Source organism: Typopeltis vanoorti, chromosome 5 (genome assembly GCF_054136105.1).
Source record: "Typopeltis vanoorti isolate ZY-2024b chromosome 5, IOZ_Tvanoo_1.0, whole genome shotgun sequence".
Taxonomy (NCBI): Eukaryota; Metazoa; Arthropoda; class Arachnida; order Uropygi; family Thelyphonidae; genus Typopeltis; species Typopeltis vanoorti.
In genome coordinates this window covers 166,633,754-166,660,057 of record NC_143553.1, presented here as the reverse complement: position 1 = coordinate 166,660,057, position 26,304 = coordinate 166,633,754, and the positions used below count along the sequence as shown (strand labels likewise).

Sequence of the window (26,304 nt, the reverse complement as noted above, 5' to 3'; positions counted from 1 at the left end):
GTTTTCAGTTTGATCTGAAAAGGACATGTCAGGGCATGGAATGGTGGTGTCAAAAAAAAAAAAAAAAGTGGCACTTTTTTTTTTTTTTTTTTTGATGCTGCTGGAACTATTCACTGAGAATTTGTTCTTTCTTTCCTGACACTGCATGCGTCATGTTAGGAAAGAACTATTTCACAATTGGTTTCTGTTGCACGACACTACTTGCTCACTGTGTGCTATCTGTGAAAGCTCTGGCTTTGAAGTTGATCTGTGTGATTAAACACCCTCTTCCCCATTCACCAGATTTGGCTCCTACAGATTTTTCCTCTTTCTGAAGATGAAGTGTGCATTGAGAGGGAATCGCCTCAGCAACGTTGAGGTTATCCAACCTGGTGTGACCCAGACAATGAAGGAGGTTCCATTCAGGACCTCCATCCTGCCCTGCCTTCAAACACCTGTTCGACAGATATAAACATCGTGTCGAGGGAGATTATTTTGAATCTGTAATTGACATTTCCAAATATCAAATATACTTCTTTGTTTTGATATAATAATTGTCTCATTACTTAATGGGCACACTGTATTCAGCATTATGGTAGAATGCTTTTATAAACAATTGATTTTTTTCCAATTTTACCCAAATTAGAACACATGCAAATTGGAAATCAAGTTCTCATATATGATTAGTATTGCTGGTTCATTTAATTACTTGATTGTGCTTATTAGTTTGATGCTATTCCTGCTTATATGTTTTTGAAATTCAGCTTTAAATGAATATCTGTATTTCTCAGGCTGATTATAGATGGAAATAACTATGGCAGTGCATTGATATTTCCAATTTCATTAAAGTAGAAGCTGTTCAATAATCATTCCTTATACTTGTCTCTCAGATATCATTAGTAACCTAGAAACTGAAACAAGAGTCACTGGTAGGTTTTGTAACTTGCTTGTGCTAATAGTTTCAGATACCATTGCTGTACTTTATGCACTAGTTATTCACTATAGAATGAATTTCTGGATACCTCAGTTCAGCTACAGATGCACAAAGTACTATTAATTTTCTTGATTATTTTAAACTAAAAATACCAAAGTTGCTTGTGTAAAAATCCTTAATTTACCAGTTGTTTCATGTCATTAGTGAACATTTACCAAGGACCTGTGACTGGAGTCATTAGAGTGTTTAAACAAATTTCTTGTGCTTATAAGTTTGATATAACTGCTTGATTTATGATCATTTATGTTTATTTATCTTCATTATTAACTGATTTTCTGGGTAACTATAGATACTCAAGCAGGATTTTATTAATTTTCATGTTTGCTTTAAAAAAGTATCCAAACTTTCAGACGCTTGTCTTATGTACCAGTCAGTGCATACTAATTATGCACTGCTTCAGACAGTAAAAAATCAGCTATTTCTGGTTAACAGTTACAGTTGACCAGTGGATGTGGCATTTGCACACCATGGCACTTGACCGCACAAAGGAAGACTTTGTTTCAAATCTAGTCGGCAACTAGAGGAAATTTTTCTAAGCCTTTTTTTTTGATCGGTTCCCAAGTTAGTTGATCTCTGGCATGGGGGAGGCAGGTTTTTTTCCCGGGAACTCGGATTTTTAGTCCAGTAAACCCAAGAAAATCGGCCGTCAAACCCACACTTTTTTCAGACATTAAAATATATTGTTTTAATTAATTAGATTAATCCGATTAATTAGTGATAACTTTGGGCAAGCTATCTCTGATTGGCTCCCAGTGGAGATTGAACTGCCCCCTCAGTCTCCAAAAAGTTACATATATGGCTACAACTGTCTTGCCTATCCCTATATGGGAATAAAAGGTGTTAGCTGATAGCAGTAACTGTATCATGTAGCTCTGCTTAGCTTAAGAATGACTAAATGTATAACCAGTTAACATGCAGGTGGTTATTCTATGCTGGGAGAAAGAAAATATTGCTTACTGATGATTCCAGTGAGATTGGTATTATTTAAACTTTTCTTCGTATTTCTCTTCCAAGCTTTCTGCATGGTTTGCTTTTTGTTTTCTTCAACATACTATCAGTAGGACTCATGGTCCACAGGAAATGTCTAATAGTCAACACTTTGTTGTAATTTCCTTTAGTGAAGTATCGTGTCTATGGTGGTTTAGTCAAGACTTGGTTTGTTATAACGAGTGAGTTTAGTTCGCTGTGGTGCTAGCCAACTGTATTCATAAATTTGAATCTATAATTCATATCTGAATATGTTTCTATTTAAAACACTCTAATTTGTGTTTAAAATATAAATATTAAAGCTAAAAATTCTAAACTTATAATCACATCATTTTTGAAATGAAACCTTCCAGAAATAATGTGATATTTTCTTATTGAAATTTTTATGTTCCTTTAATAGGAATGGAGAATTTTGGCATTCTGTGGGTGGTACTAGATAATTTTATTAACAGATGTATGATATATGTGGATATAAATGGATACCTTGGAAATTTGTTACAAATAACTAATGGGTATTACCTATGGAATGGTCCTTAGCAAAAGTAAGGTCATATAACAAACTAATGCCTGTGGGAATGAATACTTTGTAAGTGGTGGTCTGTCAATTTAATTAATCTGAGATTGCATGAAATTAATAGGTAGCTTCAGAGCAAACAATTTGTAACAGGACATAGGCACTAACAGGTGATATAGTGTACTAGTGTCTACTACTAGTAGCAGAAATTATAATTTCTACTGCTACTTGATTGTTAGTACACATTTATTGTGAGAGTTGTGTATTTTGAAAATGCTAATTTGAAATCCTGAAATGTCAGCTTAATAAATAACAGATATATTTTGTTTCTGTTTTTCTGTATTTAATACCAGAAAACTTATGACAAATAGATGTTTACTTTATTTTTTTGCATTTTCCTGAAGACAATGATAGTCTTAGAATACAATTCTACCAAGAAGTAACTTAATATATTTATTTCTGATGTTTCAGTTTCACATCCCAATTGCTGTAACATTAGCTAGTAATGGTGCCCTTTCTGTTAAGAATCCACTGATTCAAGTGCAAGTCACCAATGTGCTTGGAGCCTCTCTTGGACCACTCACTGTTGTCGCTGATACTGCTACACGATTAGACGATAATGCTGTGATTATGAGCAAGGCAGCCTTTCAGCCTGTTAAAGGGAGTGAGTAAGTAGTTTGAGTGTTAGATTTTTGGAATTGTACACTGTTAGATTTTTCTTGTGATTGAATTCATTCTTTCAGTTTATTCATAACTCCCAGATATAAATAGGGAAATATAATACAGAAATATGGATATAACTACTATCATGGAGATAAGTTTATTTGAAGTTGAGCCAAATTGTTGTCAGCTGGAAGTGACCCTTCTTAGGCTTGTCTTCAAAATGAACTTTGCTGATGTGTTTGAAAGAAACTGCTTTCTTGGTCTTTCTCTACTTCCATTTGTCAGTAGAGCAAAGGTACTACACATAGGTGAGAGCAGATTGCCCAGCTACCTCAGTGGCTTTCTTTTTTCATTCTGTTAGCTTTGATAGCTTGCTTCAAACATAACCATTAAGATATGGTTTTGCTATGTTTTTATTCCAATACTGATTAAAAGCATCTATGTGTTCCAAAAATAATTACCATATTTGCCAGCATATAAGATGTGCCTTTTCTCCCTAAAAATTTGTCTCAAAACTGGGGCGTGAGTCTTATATGCTAAAGGATGAAATTTCAGTTAGAATTTTGATCGGTCAAAATTTGTTATTTTATGCTTCTAGTGTTGCTCAAACCATTTAAAGGATTCATGAAGTTGAATAACTGGATGCAGCCTTCAGATGTAATGCCAACTGGAAAAACAAAATACAATTTCAGAAGTATGCGAATGGGTTAAAACCTCCTGGAATACAATAAAACCAGAGATTATTAAGTCATGGTATTAGTAATGTCCTTAAAACCGTGCGGTTAGCCTAGTGGCTTTGCGCTTCGCAACCATATGCCTGGGGAAGGAGTGTCCCAGGTTCGATTCCTGTTGTAGACGTGAGGAATTTGAGGATCTTCCTCAGGCATAGCCAAGTTAGCCGGTCTTGGGCGCGGTCAGTAGGGTTTTTTCCGCCAGTTTATCTGGCGTTTTTCATCCCGCAAACAGGCAAATCGGCCCCGTGAACATACGCCTCTACAGTCAAAAATATATCCTCCCCCCAGCGGCAGACCAGGCGACGGGTCGGTTGGGAGTAGTACTAACAAGAAGTCGCATCTAAAAGTAACACGCGGACCCTGCATAGGAAGCGGGAATAACGCGTAGAAGAAGAAGAAGATTAATGTCCTTGATGATACAGAGGATAATTGAAAGGGAGTTTGAAGAATCACCTTTGAACAGATATACAGATGGTGCAGCAGGTCAAATTCTTAGTGTTCTAATGGTTTTAAACCACCCAGAATGCGAGGCAGGGTGTGTGTATACACTGAAACAATAGCATCCAGAAATCAGTTACTGTGATTGGTTATTGTGTCAACCAATCCAATTGAACGCTGTCATGAGTTGCTGTTTTGTTTCCTGAGTTTCATTTGTTTTGCATGCCCACATGGAGTACTTATACTATAGGTATACAACCTCTGTGGGTGGAAATCATAAAATGTGTGAACTGATGTGTTTAGGACGACAAGTAATTTTCTATAAATTATAACTTTTTTTGCCAATATTTACAAAGGGAAACAGTGTTGAAGATCTACTGAATGTCCCGTTTTCTGAGAGAGCCTTTGCAGATTGTATGATATAGTCAGAGTATTGTAGGATGTAGTCGATGGAGGTTGAAACTCATGTATAAATGAGTAAGTTATTTCAGCTTTCCTTTGGTTCAATCTGGAAAAATAATAATTTCTCAAGTGATTCCTTTTTCTGATTTCTGTGCATATTATATGGCTATATTCAGTGGTGAGCTATGGAAATTTTAACAAAGGGCTCGCATTGTCGAGAAAAAAAAAAAAAAAAAAAAAAAAAAAAAAAAAACCACACCAACTGCATCTATCGCCGACTGCCACCACTAGTATTTCCAGAGACAATCGCACTTTCATTCCCACGGCGGGATGTTTGTGAACGCTAATGGATGTTTGCGGGATTTTTATAAACAAAATAAATTTGTTTTGTTTGTGATAGAAGTTTTTATGACAAACAATCTATAAATAATACATAAATATTATCTAAACACAATAATATTGAAATATGTTATATTTCTCTTTTGTTTTTATACTTCAAGTGATAATCAATGGTACCAATCAAGGGACATCATTTTATAGTCCTATTTATTTATATGAGACTACCAAAAGTGAATTCTTATTTGTAAAATGGTAGTAACAGTAACTATAATATTTTATTTAATAAAATCACTTTCGAAACTATGAGAACTATTACATGGGGAAAAAAAAAACTCATTGTCTGGTGCACATTTACCCAGAAAAAACTCTCTCCTTTAGAGGTTAACATTTACAAACAATTACTTTAAGGAAATACTTATGACAACAGCTGCCACACCTTATTTTGCTCAGCCATAGATCCTCTTGTAGGAGGATCTATGGCTGAGCGATGATTTTCTAGAAAAGATTTGACATTGGGATTCGGATTTAATTCATTCAAGGGTTTCCCATTTATACATATTGTCATTAAATCCAAAATATGTTATAGTGAGAGATCTCTTTGTCGTTACGATGTTATTCATCACACTAAAAGCTCATTCGGCTTCAGCGCTGCAATTGTTGCCATAATCGCTTTGGCTTTTTTTGCCTTGCTGGGAATTTCGTTTTGTAACTTTCCAGTCAAAGCCATTTCCACTAAATCTCTAAAATCATCAGTTTTAATTTCATATTTCAAAATAAAATTTAAAGATCTTTTTTCCCTTCTAACCATGGACACATAACTTCTTCCATACTCCATGTTCCAGGATAACATACATTTAAAATGTTTTTGAGTTCTTCTTCAAATCCTCATAATTTTCATTTCTTTGCTGCATTAATCTATCCTTTAAAGACATGAGAGAGTTTAGTAATGTTTCTCGCAGTAGTTTGTGAATTCTGATTTTGCTTTCAATTGCTATTCCTTCAAATTCTTTTGATTTTAACATGGTATCAATTTTAGATTCACAAGAACCTACAGAATTTTTAAAATCATTAAGTGCATTAATTGTTCGCATGAATAAGGAGCTAGCCTTTATAATACTTATATTATGACTTTGTAGGGCTTCTGACAGATGGGATAATTCCTGTAGGATGTCGATCATTAATGCTAGATCTTTTAAAAATTCAAATTGAGAAGTTGGTTTAAAAAGTCCTTATGTTTATCGTTCAATCCAAATCGTCTGCTATTATAGAAATTTTGCATTTTTTTTTCTGTTATTTTGGAGAATATTTCTAATTTTATTTGTTTAGAAATATGTTCAACTATTCTAATTCCTGAGACTCTAGAATTCAATGATAATCCTAGATCAATACCATTTTTAATTTGGAGCTCGATTAAATCTGGCAAATCAGACACATCGGTCGGTTTCTCTTCACCAAACTATAAACAGAATTAAGCATTTTTGAAGTTATCAAAATTTCTCTTTCATTTAGTTTGTCAATTAAATTTGGTAATATAGATTTGCTACATTCATTTATTTTTATGATTTTATCATGAGCAAAAGATTCATTATGTTTGGATAAATTTTTACACAAACATGCGGTTCTTGAGTGTAGTGTTTTCATTCGATTCCATTTTCATTTCTACCCATTCCTTTGATGATAAAACAACTTTTTTTCTCCTTCAACACTTAAGTTTTTATATTTTGAGCAAACACTACATCCTAATTTACCATTTTTAACTTTAACCACTTATACTGCGTTTTGAAATACGATGCTTGCTTCTCGTTCTAGCAATCAGGTAGATTATTTTCTTTTTCTCCTCCAACTTGTTGCATATTATCTTCGACTTCATTTTCAACAGCAGTAGAATCAGCAGAGTGACTTTTCATTATTTTTTTTCCCCAAAAAAATTTAATATAATAAATTTCACTGTCCTTTCATACTTCACGGGTAAAAATACTTTTACAATTATAAAAATAAAATTTGCTGAAACTACAGTTTTTAAATTTATTATTATTTTTAAATTTTAAACACACAATTGTTATACATCAGTGTACTGACGAACACAGAACTAATGTCCAGTGGAACAACTCGCTGATGACAGTTTTAAAAACATCTGGTTGTCTAGTGGTTTTGCCATACAATTGCATATTTATTTTCAAACTTTCGTTATAGAGGAGTTGAAACAATAATTCCAAATAATCTATATATTGCCAAATAGACTAATTTTTGTTAGATTACCAAACAAGTTTGTGGCTTAATATATTTCAAAAAATTGTTTTTTTTTTAAATAAAAAGTAAAGAACAAAGGGCTTGCAAATTTGAGAAAAATTTAACAAAGGGCTTGCACGAGCCCCTTATAGCTCACCATCTGTTACTCTAGTATTTGCCAGTGATTGTTATTTCACCATGAGTGTAAACCCCTTTGTGCTCCTCATATAAATGGTGCATGTGAAGCATAGCTATATTTTATTTGATCTTTATGCTTTCCATATTTAAAATTATATTAGTTGATAATTTAAAGTATTCATAGTTTTCTTACAATTAGATTGAACCAATTAAGATGTTCTGATGTGCTATGCACTCTTAAAACTTTTATACATGAATAAAAATGCAGTCATACAGTCAAATTGTAGTGCAGGTTGCATAAGTGACACAACAGCACACTCAAACCTTAAATGGACATGCAATGTGATTTCTTTGTAGCTACAAGAGAGCCAGTAAATTACTAGATGGCTATAAAAAATAAAACAAGTGAAATATCTCTGCATAATGCTCTTCAATATTTATACACTTTCCCTTTCATTTTATCAGTCCTTCAAAACAAGCAGCATAGAATTTTGCCTATTGTTCTATTGAACTCTGCACCTCATTTTCAAACGCCTGATCATCAGCAAAAAGTTTGCCATCAAGGTACTTTTTCAGCAGTCCAAACAGGCAAAATTACATGAGGTCATTGTAAGGTGGTAGTTCCACTGAAGTTCTTTCTTGAATTTTCTCCATGGTTCCCATACCTGTATTGGTCTCATGTCATGCAGGAGCATTACTCCTCTTGTTAATAGCCTGATCGATTTTGGCAAATGGCAAATTGCATCTCAACTTCAGTGACATTGTGGCATTGAGATTTTGAAAATGCGAATGCCTGAAGCCCTTAAGCACAGTCATTTTAGTCCGCTGAAAACAGCTATAAAATGTATGTTGCATCTAATACATGTATTGTTTCTGTCCTCAATTGTGCACTTACCTACTGATGAATACTGAAAAAAACATTGACTTCCAATTCATTTGTTCTGCTTTTGTATACTTAATGACTTTTTGTTACTCTCCTATTTGTTACCAATGAAGTGCAAACTATGAAGAACTTGTTAAATTTTATCAATATTAGCCAATATTTTTACATCATAGCAAGAAAGAATGGTGTAAAATTGTTACCTCGTATTTTAATTTTTCATGAATTTTCATCTGAGAATGAGTATAATTTGCTGTTTGTAGACTGCATACACCATAGTAGTGCATCCTCATGAATAAAAAGTGGAAAAAAAACCTCCAGCTTTCACACTTGCTGTTTCTGCTAATGTGGATCTAAATATCAGCCGTGGTCACTGGTCTGAGTGACTGAAAATGTTTTGTGGGATTTTGCACGAATGTTTTTGAATGCAACTAAAATCTGAAAACCCAAAGTTCAGAGGTTCTTCCCCACCACATTGAATAAGGTGTTTAAAAAAAAAAAAAAAAAAAAAAAAAAAAAAAAAAGTAGCATACTCGCAGTTAAATTGTTTTTCAACATAATTGGTATTGAAAAAAATTCTGCAGAGCATGTTTGGAATAGTATGTATAAAAAATGTTTGTATTAGTCAAATACATATTAGAAAAAAGAGGAGGGGAGGAAGAGATTTTGAATTTTCAAGTGAAGTGTCACCAGACTGAGTTTCTTCTGCTGCGATCAACATATTAAAACTTCTCATTTTTTAACTGTTTGCATCATTTGTGCACCAAGTTCATGGAAACAGTTTACTTGAATATATTTTTAGAGACATTTTAAAAAAAAAATTGGAAGAATTTGTTGAGATTTAAATGTCCCACAAAAAAACTTGAAATAATATGTAAAGCACCTTTTTTCAATCATCTGCTGGCACTTAATTTTGAGTATGCAAGTTTCTTATTGAGTTAGTAAGAGTTTTTTTTGTTTATTAAAGTGAATGGTGATCTTTGTTTTAATTCAATACAGTAATTCAGTGTTAATGCAGTAAGTGATTAAACTGCAGTGCATTGCTAATTTAATATACCCTTTATATAAATTTTCAGCCTTTGATGGAATACATTAGGAATGTATGAAATATTACATTTCTGTTATGTCATAATAGACATGTAAGAAATATCCTTATGAGGAATTATATGTAATCATCATATCTTTTTTTCCCTCCCACTTTAGTTCTCTGTATTCTTTAAATTTCTTGGAAAACAAACCTCTTCGAGGATTTTATAAAATCTCTGTGAATGCTCTTCCTGCCAAAGCAGATTCCAGGCTTGTTGGCAATACTGGAGCCCAGGTACTTATTTTCTGATTTGAAAATCCGTGCTGAGTTTCTCATATTACTAACAAGTTGCTAATTATATAAGGAGTTGATAATATTTCAGATAAATAAAATGCCTGATACAAACATAACAGTATACTGTACATTAACCCTTCCCCACACACACATACACACCATAACTATCATAGTCTGTGCAGTTTTTTGGTAAATTCATAGAAATACAAATTATGTTTGGTTTGACCCAATAAGTTGTCTCCTTAAATGGAAACTATTTCAGCACAACATATCCATGTTTAATGTCAATTTAGAAAAATTGGTGGTTTCATAGTAGTAACACTAACCTTAGCATATAATTTAAAATATTAAACATTTTCTCTAACTGCCAAGGATGCAACATATGCATTCTGATGTGGATATGCAGTGGAGGTATTAACATTTGTGGGTATCGTATATTAAAACAGGTGACTTCATGAGTATCTTGAAATGGAGGCAGTTTTTTCCCAACATCGCAGCTACCTAACAGTTTCCAAAAGCTAGGGTGAGATGCTGCTTGCTTCCTTTGGATAACCGGTGTTAGATGGTTTGTGTATATTTTTAGTTAACAAATATGAAATTCCATATAATATTGATGATATGGATGATATCAATATTATATGGATGATGATATTCCATATAAGATGATACTCTTTTGGGAACATGACTTTGTCAAAGGTAGGTCATGTCTTAATAATTTACTTCACTTTTTAAAATAGTGACAATTAAATTGGGTAATGGGAATAGCTGCGCAGTGATTCTGCTGGATTTTGCAAAGGCATTGATATGATACCACTGGAAACCATTTTACACTAATTGGAACGAATGTGGTGGGTATGATCAGTCATCAGCTGGTGATGGCTGATGAATAGATACCAAAGATTTGTATGTGGTAGCACAGAATCTAGGAGAAAGTAGTGAGTAGCTGTATGGCTGGACCACTGCTGTTTAATTTATACATGAAATGATACAAGAAATTATATGAATGGAAAAATTCAGTTGTATGCTGATAGAAAATTGGGTGACAACATTATATCAAGGTGATGTAAAGTGCTTGCAGGATGATTAAAATAGGCTGACAGTATGGACAAAAGATGGGTGTCATTTTATTGCACAAAAATGTAGTTTTGAGATTAAGAAAGTAGTGAGTAGCTGTATGGCTGGACCACTGCTATTTAATTTATACATGAAATGATACAAGAAATTATTTGAATGGAAAAATTCAGTTGTATGTTGATTGAAAATTGGGTGACAACATTATATCAAGGTGATGTAAAGAGCTTGCAGGATGATTAAAATAGGGTGACAGTATGGGCAAAAGATGGGTGTCAGTTTATTGCACAAAAATTTAGTTTTGAGATTAATACTGATAATTTTCTTACAGTAATAGAACCGTACTTAGGAAATTTCAGCTAGTGATTTGGGAAAGGGGTGCTGGTGGTCAGGAATTGAAGTTCAAGAGTAGAGCCAGGTTAGCTCATGATTATTTTGTTTCTGAAAAGAACATACTAGCAAGCTAAGATAATGATGTTGTTATTCCTCTTTATAAGGCTTTGATGTAACCATATTTGGATTGCTATGAACAAATTTGGTCACCTGGATTTCTTTTGGGATGAAGTGGAGAGGATCCAGTCAAGATGGGAACTGTATGTGGACAATGCTCCCTATAAGGATAGATTGAGGGTTTGTGGGTTGCAGAGGGTGCTTCATAGGCAGAAAAGTGGGAATATGATGCTCTTAGTTAATGAAAGGATATTTTATATGTTGAATAGGAAATATTCCATTCCTCATCATAATGACTTGATAAGACTCATAGCGTAGTTGATTTGAAAAAGATGGAAACTGTCCCTGGTTTGAAAAGAGTCTTTGTGACTGGAGGTGGGGGGCACCTTTAAGGCATTTTCAGATGAAGACAAAGTACTATTTAATTGTGCTTTAACTAGCAAATGAAGAATTGAAGATGTACACCATGTGCCTGAAAGTTTGGTTCATTTATTTTATGATTGAGTATTTGAGGGTAAGCTATACAGTTCTAAGAAATTAATCAGTGATGATACAAGTTGTGCTGTTTAAAGTTAGCCATTATATTTAGCTTTTATTTATACTACATTCATAAAAGAAGATTTTTATCTAGGTCTACATTTGTTTACTGTTGCTTGGGCTGTAATCCAGTCTTGTATTTTCCCTGACATTCTCATTTTCAATGTTTTCATCTGATTTATGGTGATTTTTAGACATTCTCACTGCATTCACTTGAAGAGCGCCCATGTATATTCAGTCATTTATTTGTTCACAAAGTTTTGTTTGATAAACTTTTTTTTACAATGCTTAATTATTTGTCTTATTTATGTTTGTTGAGTCATTGATTGGTGGCAGGTTGATGCATATAAGTTTCTTTGTGGAGACTAGATATAAACTGTACAACTTGATCTATGAAGGTTTATTTAAAATGAATCATGGGCCATCAACAGTATTTTAAATAAGTAACTTCTTATAATGAGAAGTTATTAAAAAATAGTTTTGTTGCATTTCTCACCCGTTAACTTTTCAGATTTTAAGTGCGTTATTTTGTTATACAAGTACTTTTTGAACTTATAAAAAATTTTACAGTAGTATTAATTATAACTTGGAGAATGGATTTATTAGATATTATTGTAGTTGAAAATTAAGCATCACCTCTTCAAAGAATTCTTCCTCAAAATCAATGACACAATTCATTTTACATATAGCTCCTTTTTGCATCAAGAACAATAAATGTTATTTATGTATGTTTCAGATTGATGTGAAAGTAATGACCGAAGTCGGGGTTGAAGGAGTAGAAGTAGGAATAGTTGATAGAGATCAAGCTACTGCAGCTAAAACTTTAAAGTAAGAGTTAATTGTTTTCATCTGTATACTAGATTATTTAAGCGTGAATAGTACTTATTTCATAAGGGATGTATATACCGGGTGATTATAAAATAACGTCAAGTGTTCAGTGCCCTCTAGCGAGTAATGTACTGAACGAAACACACCAATATTCGGTAGACGTACACAGTGAAACATGGGGATTTGATTACGAAAAAAAAGTACCAAAAGTCGCCAATGGCAAATTTTGGCACTGTGTACTGAGTAAAATGCATTAATTTGCATTATCGCGTTTCTTGTGAGCGATCATGCAATAAAAGGAAAGCCTGTGAGATTTCTTATCATTCGTAGACGAACTGCTTTTCGATGCCTCTTACCTTACGTGAGCGTGCTTTGTTAGTCAAACTCTTATCAGCGGAAAAATAATGGCAGTGCTTGTCTTTGTGATTTTCGGCGTATGAAAAATTTACGAAAAGGACTGATTAGCGTAACAAACTTAAGAAAACTGATTCGGCGATCTGAAACTACTGGAACTCTAGCAGTGCAGGTAGGCAGGGGATGCAAACCAATCAATCACCAACAAGTCGAACAAGTTGCAACTGCTATTGTGGAACAGGAGATGATGAATGTGCATGGTACCAGCAGTGCACAAGCAATATCCCGGCAAACGGATATCGCATACACAACGATGTGGAAAATCCTACATCAGATGTTGAAGTTTTACCCCTATGAATTCAGTCATGTTCAAGAATTATGCCCTGGTGATGCAACCACACGAATCGACTTATCTTTAAGATGCTTAGCACGCATGGAAGTGGATGATGCATGGCCGTGGCAGATTTTATAGAGTGACGAAGTGCACTTTTATTTGAACGGCGATCTGTTTTTCACATTCTAAGAGTGGAGTTCTCCAATTCATGTTAATGGAATGAAAGTAGTAAAAGGAATGAATTAACCAACAGTTCAATGCTTTTTGTATTTCATTTCTATCACAGACACATCTTCAGGTCGCATTTGGGCTGCAACTAATCTGCACGTGTGTCTGCAGATGCCTATCCACTCCCCCAAAGTCACAGTGTGGTGTGCATTTATGGCATTTTTTATCATCGATCAATACTTACGAAGAAAATCGCCAAAATGGACCGGTGACTTGTTCCGTCAATGCTAACAGGTATGCCAATATGCTACAGAACTTTGTGATTCCACAACTGCAGCAAAGATGTCTCGATTCGGCCATCTTCATGCAGGATGGTGCACCACCCCACATCGGACTTCAGGTACAGCGTGTTTTGCAACAACATTTCTCTGACAGAAGAATCATTAGTCGTGCATTTCCCATGCCATGGCCACCGAGATCTCCTGATCTCAATCCTTGTGACTTTTGACTGTGGGGATTTCTTAAAAGCATTGTGTATCAAGGACATGTACCCGATATTCTAACTTTGAGAGATCGAATAACGTTATATGTGAGACAAATCAATCCCAATATGTTGCAAGCCACTGTGGAAAATGTTGTGCACTGTATGCAGTTCCTGGAACATCAGAATGGTGGTCATATTGAACCTCATTTGTAATTAACGATAACCATCATGAAATTGATATGTGCTGTCTTTCAGTTGCCATTTAGTCATTCATTAGTTACACCTACTAAAATTAATTTGGCAGCGCCAAAATTTCCCCTGTTGGCGGCTTTTGGTACTATTTTTTCCCCCTTTAAATCGAATCCCCGTGTTCCACTGTGTACATCTACTGAATATTGGTGTGTTTCGTCCAATACATTGCTCGCTAGAGGGCTCTGAACACTTGACATTATTTTATACTCACCCGGTATATAATGATATTTTTATATAGTCCATTCTCAGTCTAGAAAGCTGAGATGGGCTGTATAATATGATGTAAAACTAATAATTGATGCAGCTTGTGTGCTGAACATCATTGCATACTATACACAAAATTGTGATTTTAATAACTTCTTTCAGCACAAGCCTTTTGCCAAATCAGATTGTCATAAATCTGATTTGATTGGCTCTTCCATTTTGATCTTCTGAAAGCATTCCAAGTTGCATCAATTATTATTATTACATGACACCTTCAGGGGTGCAGTGAATCATCGAGGGAGGGTGCCTATTCTACATCTGACTCCACCACTCAATCCACCAACTACTACGAGCCGCATCTACTGCCCACTATCACCACTTGTATTTTCACAGACAATCACAAATATCCACGCCCATGGTGGATTCGAACATGCAGCCATTTGGTTGCAGAGCAGATATGCTGACCACTCGGCCAACCAGGCTGGGATTATTTCTATCTGCGTTGGAGTTATCTTTTCCTAACATTCTTACATTTTCTCCTGTTTTGTTTGTCATACCACTTTGGCTCTGTATCTTCCGAAATGCTAATATTATCAAGTTCCTTTTTTAATATGACTTTACATTAATTCCAAATAGTCTCCATTTTGTGATCAGCATGTTTTATTTCTAGGCCATTTCCCACATCTATGCTTTAATATAACATTGTCTTATGAGCATAACGTCTGATTTTAACCTTTTTTTCATATAAATCTACTTTTATTTTATCATCAACAAATTCCTGACATGTACCCTCAAGGAGTGTACAGGATATGATAGTACTACATGAAAAATTTACATCATTACTAACTTCCTATCTACAATTTTCCTCCAAATCAGTCTGTCACTTGTCAAGACTCCAATATTATCATTATCAGATCTTATATTTCTATCGTCTAAGGCACATTGTACCGTATCAGTCCACCTATATCTTGGTCTTCGTCTGGGTCGTTATCCTGCCAATGTTTTGAGAATCTTTCCTTGCCCATTCTGCTTAAGTGACCATACCACCTGAGATTAGCTCTGCTAACACATTCCTGGATGCTGACAATGTCGAGTTCTTTCCTAATATCCTCAATTTCAATATGATATTGCCATTGTTCATCTGTTCACACTTCTAATCTTTCTCAGAACTCTAATATCTGCGGTCACTAGTCTTTGGTCAAGTGTTTTATTTCTGACCTAGCTCTCAGATCCATAAGTTAAAACTGGTTTGAACACTGTCTTGTATACAGCTGATTTAGTGTTCCGACTAATTTCTCTCTTATTCCATATGAATTTATTCAATTGACTTCCTACCATACCAGCTTTGTTGATTCTGTTGTCTATTTCCATATTTAATTTACCATCTTAACTAAAAATTGTCACGTTGTACCATCAATCCCCCCCCCCCCCCCCCCCCCCCGCCAGGGAACCAGGGCGAACAGCGAAAAGTCAGCTACTGGAACAAATCTGAAAACAAACCCCAACTCAACATCACCTGAGTTAAAGATCGGTACTATCAACATAAGAAGCCTGAATGGCAAAGAAATGGAGCTAGCTGAGGAATTAGATAAGTACCAGATCTACATAAGGTGACTGAAACAAAACAGACAAAAACTGGTGAGATCGTTCTGAGCAATAAATACAAAATGTTATATTCAGGAAATGACAATCAAGGAAAAGAAGGAGTAGCCATAGTATTCAACACAAAATACGAGGCTAATCTTCTTGAATGGCAGTCAGTCTCAAGTAGAGTAATGTGGGCAAATATGAGAATGGGGAACTGGACAGTGAGACTTATTTGTGCCTATGGTCCCACAGAAGGTTCTACTAAGGTAGAAGTGGAGGAATTTTTTGACGCTTTAGAAAAAGCAACTGACACAATGAAAAAGGAAAAGTTGGTTGTTGTTGGGGATATAAATAGCAGAGTAGGAAATGATTGTGAGACATACAAAAATATTTTGGGAAAATTTGGAGAAAAGAGCAAAGCTAATAATAATGGCAAATATCTGTTGGATTTCTGCTCAGGACATGGACTGGTTATTACTAACACCATGTTCCAACATAAAAATGTGCACAAATTCACATGGAGAGAAGAGGCTAGGAATAAGAAAAGTCTCATTGGCTATGTTATTGTTGATAGTGATGTTTTCCTACTGTTGCAGGACACCAGAGTGTACAGAGGATTTGAAATTGGAAGTGATCACTATTTAGTCTTGAGCAGGATAAAATTGAATTTCATATTGAAAAGAATGACATGTAAGAAAGTTTTAAAGCAAATAAAAGTTGAGCAGCTCTCAGATGTGAACTGTAGACTAAAATACAGAAAGATTATTGAAAAGAAAATGAAAGAGTTTGAGAACAGGAATCAAACCTTGGAGATTCAGTGGCAAACTCTGAAGAAAACATTGATTGATTCTGCCAGAGAGGCATGTGGTGAGGTTGTGTGCAAGGATAAAAAAATCAGAACTCCCTGGTGGACACAGGAAGTTAAAGAGACAGTGAAGGAAAAGAAGAAAGCATATCAAAAGTTCCTGGCAAATAAGTCAGCTTTTACTCTTACAGAATACAGAGACAAATGTAAGAAAGCTAAACAGTGTGTAAAACTAGCTAAACAAAAGTCATGGGAGGACTTTGGCAAGAATATAGAAAATAAATATCAAGAAGGTGGCAAAATATTTTGGAGGTTGTTGAAGAAGCTTAGGAATGGAGGAAAGAGTGCTGTAAAAGGAGTTAGAGATGATAAAGGTGACATGAAAACGGTAGAAAAAGATATCCTTGAAGTATGGAGTAATTACTTTGAAAAACTGCTAAATGAACAAGCAGTGATGACAGCATAGTGATAAAAAAACACTGACCAGGCATGCAGTCAGGAATACATATCCATACTTGAAGTAGAAAAAGCCATCAAATGCTTGAAATGTGGAAAGGCAGCAGGAGTAGATGATATTCGACCAGAAATGCTGAAGTATGGTGGTATAAAGTTTTACAGTGGCTGCACTGCATAGTTCAGATAGCCTGGACAGAGGGACGAATTCCCGATGATTCGAGTAGAGCTCTCATAGAACCCATATGTAAAAAGGGCAATAAAACTGAATGTGAGAATTACAGAGGTATTTCTCTACTGAGTGTTCCTGGCAAGATCTAAGCAAGTATACTTGAGAAACGGTTGAGAAGAATTGTGGAAGAAAAGCTTGGTGAAGAACAAGCTGGATTCAGGCCAAATAGAGGCTGTCAGGATCAGATCTTCACTTTACAACAAATAGTCGAGAAAGCATGGGAATATAACAAAGATCTGTATTTAAGTTTTGTCGATTTGGAAAAGGCATATGACAAGGTGCCAAGAGAGAATCTATTCAATACGCTGCAGTTATATGGTGTCAATGGGGCATTATATCAAGCAATACTTAGTCTTTATTTGAGTTGTAAGTCAGCAGTTAGAATTGAAGGAAGTACAGGAAGATGGTTTAATGTTAAATCTGGTGTGAGACAAGGATGTACATTATCCCCTCTGTTATTCATTATCTATATGGATCACATTATGAAGGAAAGTGGTATTAAACCTGATATCAAAATTGGAGATGTTAATGTCAGCTCTTTGCTTTATGCGGATCATGTTATACTTCTAAATAAATCCGCTACAAGTCTGCAAGATTCTCTGACTAAATTCAATTGCTGTTGTAATAGATATGGTATGAAGGTCAGGAATAAAAAGACAAAGACAATGAAAATAGGCAGAATCATTGAAAATGTCAACTGTGTTGTGAATGGAGAACCTGTGGAACAAGTAAAACATTTCAGTTACTTAGGCACAATTTTTAGTGAAGATGGTAAATTAAATATAGAAATAGACAACAGAATCAGCAAAGCTGGTATGGTGGGAAGTCAATTGAATAAATTCATATGGAATAAGAGAGAAATTAGTCGGAACACTAAATTAGCTGTATACAAGACAGTGTTCAAACCAGTTTTAACTTATGGATCTGAGAGCTGGGTCAGAAGTAAAACACTTGACCAAAGACTAGAGACTGCAGATATGAGAGTCCTGAGAAAGATTAGATGCATGAACAGATGGCATCAATGGCAACATCATATTAAAAATGAGGATATTAGGAAAGAACTTGACGTTGTCAGCATCCAGGAATGCGTTAGCAGAGCTAATCTCAGGTGGTATGGTCACTTAAATAGAATGGGAGAGGAAAGATTAGCAAAACAAGCGTTCTCTGCCAGGTTGGCAGGAAAACGACCCAGAGGAAGACAAAGATATAGGTGGATTGATACGGTACAAAGTTCCTTAGACGATAGAAATATAAGATCTGATAATGTTGGAGTCTTGACAAGTAACAGACTGATTTGGAGGAAAATTGTAGATAGGAAGTTAGCAATGATGTAATTTTTTCATGTAGTACTGTCATATCCTGTACACCCCTTGAGGGTACATGGCAGGAATTTGATGATGATGATGACTAAAAATTATGCCTAAGTAGCTGAAATGTTTTACTTGTTCCACAGGTTCCCCGTTCACAACACAGTTGACATTTTCAACAATTCTGCCTATTTTCATTGTCTTTGTCTTTTTAAAGCTCACCTTCATATAATATCTATTACAAAAGTTATTAAATTTAGTTAGGGACTCTTGCAAACTTGTAGCAGATGTATTTAGAAGTATAACATCGTCCGCATAAAGTGAAGAGCTGACATCTCCAATTCTGATATCATGTTTAATACCACTTTCCTTCATAATGTGATCCATATAGATAATGAATAACAGAGGGAATAATGTACATCCCTGTCTCACACCAGATTTAACATTAAATCATCTTCCTGTACATCCTTCAATTCTAACTGCTGACTCAATTAAAGACTAAGTATTGCTTGATACAATGCCCCATTGCACCATATAACTGTAGCATATTGAATAGCTTCTCTCTTTGCACCTTGTCATGCCTTTTCCAGATCGACAACACTTAAATACAGATCTTTGTTATATTCTGATGCTTTCTCAACTATTTTAATTTATTTATTTAGCTTAATTTATCATCAATGATGATAAATTAAGCTACAATTTGATATGCTCAACAAATATGTTCATCTGTGGTCAGTAATTTTGCTAATTGGTGAGTAGCTGGAGACTGCAAAATGGAATATATTTGAAATTAATTAAAAAAACTCCAATCATGGAATAGCATCAATAATATTTTGCAGAACTCCTGTTGACTTATTAGGACATATCATTGAAATAATTAGTGCCTTGTATGGATAAATTGATTGTGTGGCAAGTCAGGTTTTGCATAATTTGTCATATACCCTAATCATTGATGTGTTCGGTACTGTCATGAGTGTGATGTATCTGACGTGTCACATCCATATAATATTTATTCTTGAACAAACTTAAATTTTTAAAATTCATTCCAAGATTTGATTTGAAAAATGGCATCTGAATATTAGATACTTAGACAGAATTATCTTGTCTTGCTCTTATCAGATGCTAGAAAATAAGGTCAACTCCACATAGTCTTGTATACTTGCAAGATTGTACTAATATTTAGGCCTGACATTGAAATTTTAATTATCAAGGTGAAATTATTAATTTTTGATTTAGTCATTCTTCGCAGAACATACACATTTTGTTATTTGTCTTTCCTGTTAAAATATCGTTGATGGATAATTTATATGAATTCACTCCTCATTATGAACAATAAATGAAACCCCAGACTCAAACATTACAACCGAGTTGCAATGGGCTATGTTATGGTGTACATTTTAAACCACAAAAGTAAAGCATATTTCTGTATAATTATGTATAAATGTTCATAAATTCATGAGGCATATTTCTGTATAATTATACATGTATAAACTATGCAATACTTTTTGTCACTGTCACCTATAACTTGTTTTGTGTGCGGATAGTAGATTTAAGTGGTATTTCTCGAGCTCTGCTTTTATGCATATATTTAAATATATATATATATTGTAGACAGACATTTATATTTAGTAGATATCACTGATAGTTAAACTGTATCTTAATTTGAATATGTTAATATCTCATTAGAGTTGAATTTGGAAAAGAACTGGGCCATGTATTAGAAGCCGATTACCACCAAAAAGTGCTGATGAAGTTTCTCTTAAAGGATAAAATTGCTGGCAACATTATGATTGCACATCAAACATTTGTCCAGTTTTCTAGTCAAGACAACAAAAATGCAATTGTCTTTGTTGCAGAGCCAGATAATAGTGATGTGTACAAGTTTGATGTGGTAAGTATATACTTCTTTGAGTGCCATCTCCTATCAGAGGTTAGTGACTACCTCTAAAACTAAAACTGTGGGAGCGGAACGTTTTTCCATTAATATAATAATAATAATATAATAAATTTAGTTTAATCCTATATCCAAGTGTGAGCAAACAAAGTTTGCGCCTGAAAGTATCTTCAGGATGGGTAAGGTGGTACAACACCAGGGCAACTCCTTGCAATGGTGGAGAAAGCTAACATCACTCTTATCTCAGTATCTCCCATAATGCTAAACCCATCTCCTTGTGGATATGTCTAATGTTATGCATTAAGGGAAGGGTCACTACCCAGACTAGTTTCGACCTTTATTGAGGTCTCTTCAGTGGGATCCAGGCCCAAGTGGAGATACCAGCCAGAAGCATTAGCAAGGTCATCTCTAACTATAGGAGTTGCCAACCTTTTTAATAAATTATTCTGGATTTAGAGTAGATTTAAGTTAAATCTACTTAAGTGAGATTTAGGTTAGAATATAATATTATATTCTAACCAAGTGAAAATCAAACTTTCAACGTTTTTCCATTAAGTGTGTCGTTTCAGGCAGGCCATTACTGTATTTAGTAATGCAAGAAAAACAAAGCATCTTGTTTTTCTTGCTTGTGCAGTATAGCATCTGTTGAAGTTGTAAAGTTTTTTAACGGTATAGGGACGTTTTTATTCTAGTTTTCAGAAATAACAGACATAGTGAAAATATCTTTTTCTGAATAAAAATGAATACCTTTTTGTATTATAAGAAGTTGATGATCTACAACAAAATACTAGCATATGTGAGATATCTATTATCGATAAGACCAAAGAGTTGTTGACACTTAAAAATGAAAAATAGCTAATGAATGTATGCTTCCCAAAAATGGATAATTCTGATAATAATCAGATATATGTATCCTATTATTGTGTAAAATTTATACTGAGTTTCAGTAAAAGCAAAAGAAAATTCTTAGAAAATGAAACAAGATACACATAAACCAGAGAAATGCATATAACACACAACAAATTTTTTTGTTGTGTGTTATATGCATGATTTACTGCTACATGTATCCCTGCCACACCCAAATGAATCACCCAGTCAATGTTAACAGTGAAAAGTCAGCTACTGGAACAAATCTGAAAGCACACACCAACTCAATATCACCAGAGCTAAAGATCGATACTATCAACATAAGAAGCCTGAATGGGCAAAGAAATTGAGCTAGCTGAAGAATTAGATAAGTACCAGATCAACATAATAGGGGTGACTGAAACTAAAAAGACAAAAACTAGTGATATCTTTCTGAGAAATAAATACAAAATGTTATATTCAGACAGCGACAATCAAGGAAAAGAAGGAGTAGCCATAGTATTCAACATAAAATACAACGCTAATCTTCTTGAATGGCAGGCAGTCTTATGTAGAGTGATGTGGGCAAATATCAGAATGGGGAATTGGACAATGAGACTTATTTGTGCCTATGGTCCCACAGAAGGTTTTACTAAGGGAGAAGTGGAGAAATTTTTTGATGCTTTAGAAAAAGCAACTGACACAATGAAAAAGGAAAAGTTGGGGATCTAAATAGCAGAGTAGGAAATGATTGTCAGACATACAAAAATATTTTGGGAAAATTTGGAGAAAAGAGCAAAGCTAATAATAATGGCAAATATCTGTTGGATTTCTGCTCAGGACATGGACTGATTATTACTAACAATGTGATCCAACATAAAAATGTGCACAAATTCACATGCAGAGAAGAGGCTAGGAATAAGAAAAAGTCTCATTGACTATGTTATTGTTGATAGTGATGTTTTCTCCCTGGCGCAGGACACCAGAGTGTACAGAGGATTTGAAATTGGAAGTGATCACTATTTAGACTTGAGCAGGATAAAATTGAATTTCATATTGAAAAGAATGACATGTAAGAAAGTTTTAAAGCAATTAAAAGTTGAGCAGCTCTCAGATGTGAACTGTAGACTAAAATACAGAAAGATTATTGAAAAGAAAATGAAAGAGTTTGAGAACAGGAACCAAACCTTGGAGATTCAGTGGCAAGCCTTGACGAAAACCCTGATTGATTCAGCCAGAGAGGCATGTGGGAAGGTTGTCTGCAAGGATAGAAAATATTAGAACTCCATGGTGGACACAGGAAGTTAAAGAGACAGTGAAGGAAAAGAAGAAAGCATATCAAAAGTTCCTGGCAAATAAGCCAGTTTGTGCTCTTAGTACAGAGACAGAAGACCAAGATATAAGTGGATTGATACGATACAAAGTGCCTTAGATGATAGAAATATAAGATCTGATAATGTTGGAGTTTTGACAAGTAACAGACCGATTTGGAGAAAAATTGTAGGAAGTCAGTAATGATGTAAATTTTTCATGTAGTAGTATCATATCCTGTACACCCCCTTAAGGGTACCTGTCGGGAATTTGATGATGATGACTTATTCTTGGTTTTACATTTTCCATTCTCACATGACTTATTAATGATGGTTTACATATTTACACCTTTGTCTGATTCAAAGATATCAACCAAATATAGCATTCTCCTTTATTATTGCTTTCCAATATATCTTAAAACAAACACATTGTTCCCCCACTCTATGCTGATTGGTTACAATTAAATGATAAAGCATTCAAAGTTATCCTATAATTAATTGCATTGGATCATTAATGAGCACTGATGCCCTATGCAATCTTAAAATTTTCATACATCAATAAAAATGCAGTGAAATTGATGTGAATTTTGTAGCGTGGTTGCATAAGCCACACAACAGCACAACCAACCGGAATGGGAATGCAATGCCACTGATATATATCAGTAGAAAATGGTACTCTGTCATGATGAATCAAGATTCACCTGTTTCCAGTCTTGATGGCAGGGTGTGGCTGTGGAGGCAGCCTGTTGAATGCTTACCACAGCATGTTGTACCCACCGTAAAGTTTGGTGGTGGTGGAGTAATGGTGTGAGGTACATTTCAGCTGGTTTGCAGTGGGACCACTGGCAGCTCAGTACCTTGATATTCTGGATAATCAGGTGCTGCTTGGACTGTGGAGTTTTTATGGAACGGACCCATGTTACATCAGGACAACACTGTCTGATGCCACAAAGCTGCAGCTGTGAGATTAATTGGAGCAGCGATTGAGGTCCAGAGCAGTACATCCTGGATCTGTCGCTCAGTGCTGCTTTGATGGAGGAATGGAGATGAATTCCACTTGATGTCTGCCACACATTGGTGGAATGCCTCTCGATATTAGTGTTTGCCTGCCAATATCAGTTGCAAATTGCTAAAGTATCCAGACTATTATTGGTAGATGATGTATATCATCTTATTCTTACATCTCTCCCAAGCTCTTCAAGGAAGATTGAGGATTTGTCAAATAAGTAAGCAATCAGGATTGGATAGGAAAATCAACTACTGAAAACAAAGACAAAGAAACTCAAGCCTGTAAAGGATGGAATGTTCGAACACTATGGGCAACTGGAAAATTGTAGTTGCTAAAAGAAATGAAGAAATGCAGATGTGACATCTTGGATATTTCAGAAATGAGATGGACACTGTCAGGAGAAACAAATGGTGGAAGAATTCTCTGGTCAGGAAATCAAAGTAAGCATGAAGCAGACACAGGTTTCCTGTTAAATAATTTTCAGACGATGATAGGACACAATCCAGCAGGTGCGAATGCTGGTCTTGAAATTCACGCTTACTCTTGTTATCATTCAGAGAGTGAGAGGTGTGATTGAAGTCTGATTAGCAGAATAATGAATTATTGACCATTTAAAACTATATATTTTAGAATTTTATGTACATTTAATCATACAAATACAACATTTATTTTACAAATGATGTTCTATCTTTTTCAATTTAGCTACTTGAATACAAATTGTACCCTACAGTTCTTCTTTATGAACTGGTCAATAATATCGTCATAAAAAGTTGGTTGTAACTTAATTTTCCCGAGCAACATGCAAGGCTGGCTGAAGCTCACTGGCTAGAGCTACTTTGAATGTGTATTGCCTGTGTTTAAGACTACGTGAAGGGAGCGAAAATGGCTATCCGTGATTACATGCGCGCACATAGCCATTTCCGCTCCCTAGCGAGGACCTGGAAGCTCCGACAACTGAGCAAGCCAAGGTAGCTTTGACCAGATGAGCAAACACTGGCCTTTGATAGACAATGCAACGCTCAATTATTGCCCGTTCAAGCTTAAGACATCTTCTATCTACAAAAATAAACGCCTAAATGGAATGCTTATAAATGCATGCATTTATTAACAAATTTATTTGTTAATAAATTTGTTAATTCTTTCTTAATTAATGAGCTTGCGTAACAAGCATGGAGAATTCGTCCCTGCAATCCAGTTAGTGAAAGCATAATGGTTGCAAGATTCAATGCTCAACCATCTAATATCAGTACCATTCAAATATATGGGCCCACTGCAGAACGTGCAGATCGAGAGAGTTTAGAGATCTACAACTAGAAATTGATGAGGTGCTGAAGCAGGATGTACTCATCATTAGAAGAGACTGGAATGCAAAGATTGGCAGAAATAATACAGGATGGAAAAAGGTCATGGCAAAATTTGAATATGGAGAAGAAATGAATGGGGACTGATAGAAAAATTCAAATAGAAAGTAAAACACATCTCCTAGGAGATGTACATTATGGTGGAAGGTCACTACCAAGACTGGTTTCAACCTTTATTGAGGTCTCATCAGTGAGTAGGTAGACCTAGATAATTATATATAATTGAACATAACCACTTTAATTAAATTTTAAATATAATATAATAGTATTAAATAGAACCACTTTCTATCACAGTTTTTTCATATGGAAGAAAGCCAGAGTGAACTTTTGAGGTATTATGAAGGAATTAAATTCATATTACTTAAATAAAAGCCAACAGGCTTCACTTCAGCTATGTAAAATTATTTAAATTAAGGGAATATTAAATCCCACATTATTTCAAAGCCGAATAAGAAACTCAAAGATAGAAATCAAAGAGCTTCATGCCGAATATAGCAAACAATAAAAGTTTCAGTGGATTGTAGCATAAGCTAAAAGACATGGTTCAGTACTAGGGCAACTCATAGCAAATGTGGGTAAAGTTCTGATCACTATTCTTAGTATTTCCCATAATGTAAAACACATCTCCTAGGAGATGTATGATGTTATACATTATGGTGGAAGGTCACTACCAAGACTGGTTTCAACCTTTATTGAGGTCTCATCAGTGAGTAGGTAGACCTAGATAATACCGAGATTATAACAAAGAGAACTTATATACTTTGCTATTCAAGTTGTCAAGAAGGTGCACCAATAAATTATTTAGAGCCAATATGCTTCACTTCAGTGATGTAAAATTATTTAAATTAAGGGGATATTTCTCGTGGAAAGGCTTAGACGTTGGTTATGCATTTTTTACTAAGTAATTTAAGGAAATTACAACGTCAACTAAGATATACAATAAAATAAATTTTAATATACTTCAATATTTCGGCAACGTCACATTAGCATTTTCAAGAAACTGATGAACAAGACACGTGCACGCAGGCACAACAAATAGTAAATGAGGAAGAAGCAGAAAGCTATTATTTCTCCTAAAGTCCTGATGGTGCCCCGTAGTGGGAAATGTTGGTATTCTTGGGCGATTGGGCTGAAGGTCTTCTGATGCAGGTTTCCCAAATTTGAGGCAGTCTCATGCAGCCAAATTTGTTGAGGTTTGGT

General features: G+C 34.9%; 1 protein-coding gene across 2 annotated transcripts in view; it reads left to right on the top strand.

Annotated features, from left to right (window-relative positions):
* Positions 1–26,304, top strand: part of OstDelta (oligosaccharide transferase delta subunit) — a 196,836-nt gene that overhangs the window by 122,020 nt on the left and 48,512 nt on the right. For both annotated transcript variants that reach the window (XM_090392911.1, XM_090392912.1), the window contains exons 9-12: positions 2,946–3,142; positions 9,501–9,618; positions 12,413–12,504; positions 20,371–20,575. In XM_090392911.1, the coding sequence (XP_090249037.1) occupies positions 2,946–3,142; positions 9,501–9,618; positions 12,413–12,504; positions 20,371–20,575 (612 nt within the window). The remainder of the gene's footprint in view (positions 1–2,945; positions 3,143–9,500; positions 9,619–12,412; positions 12,505–20,370; positions 20,576–26,304) is intronic.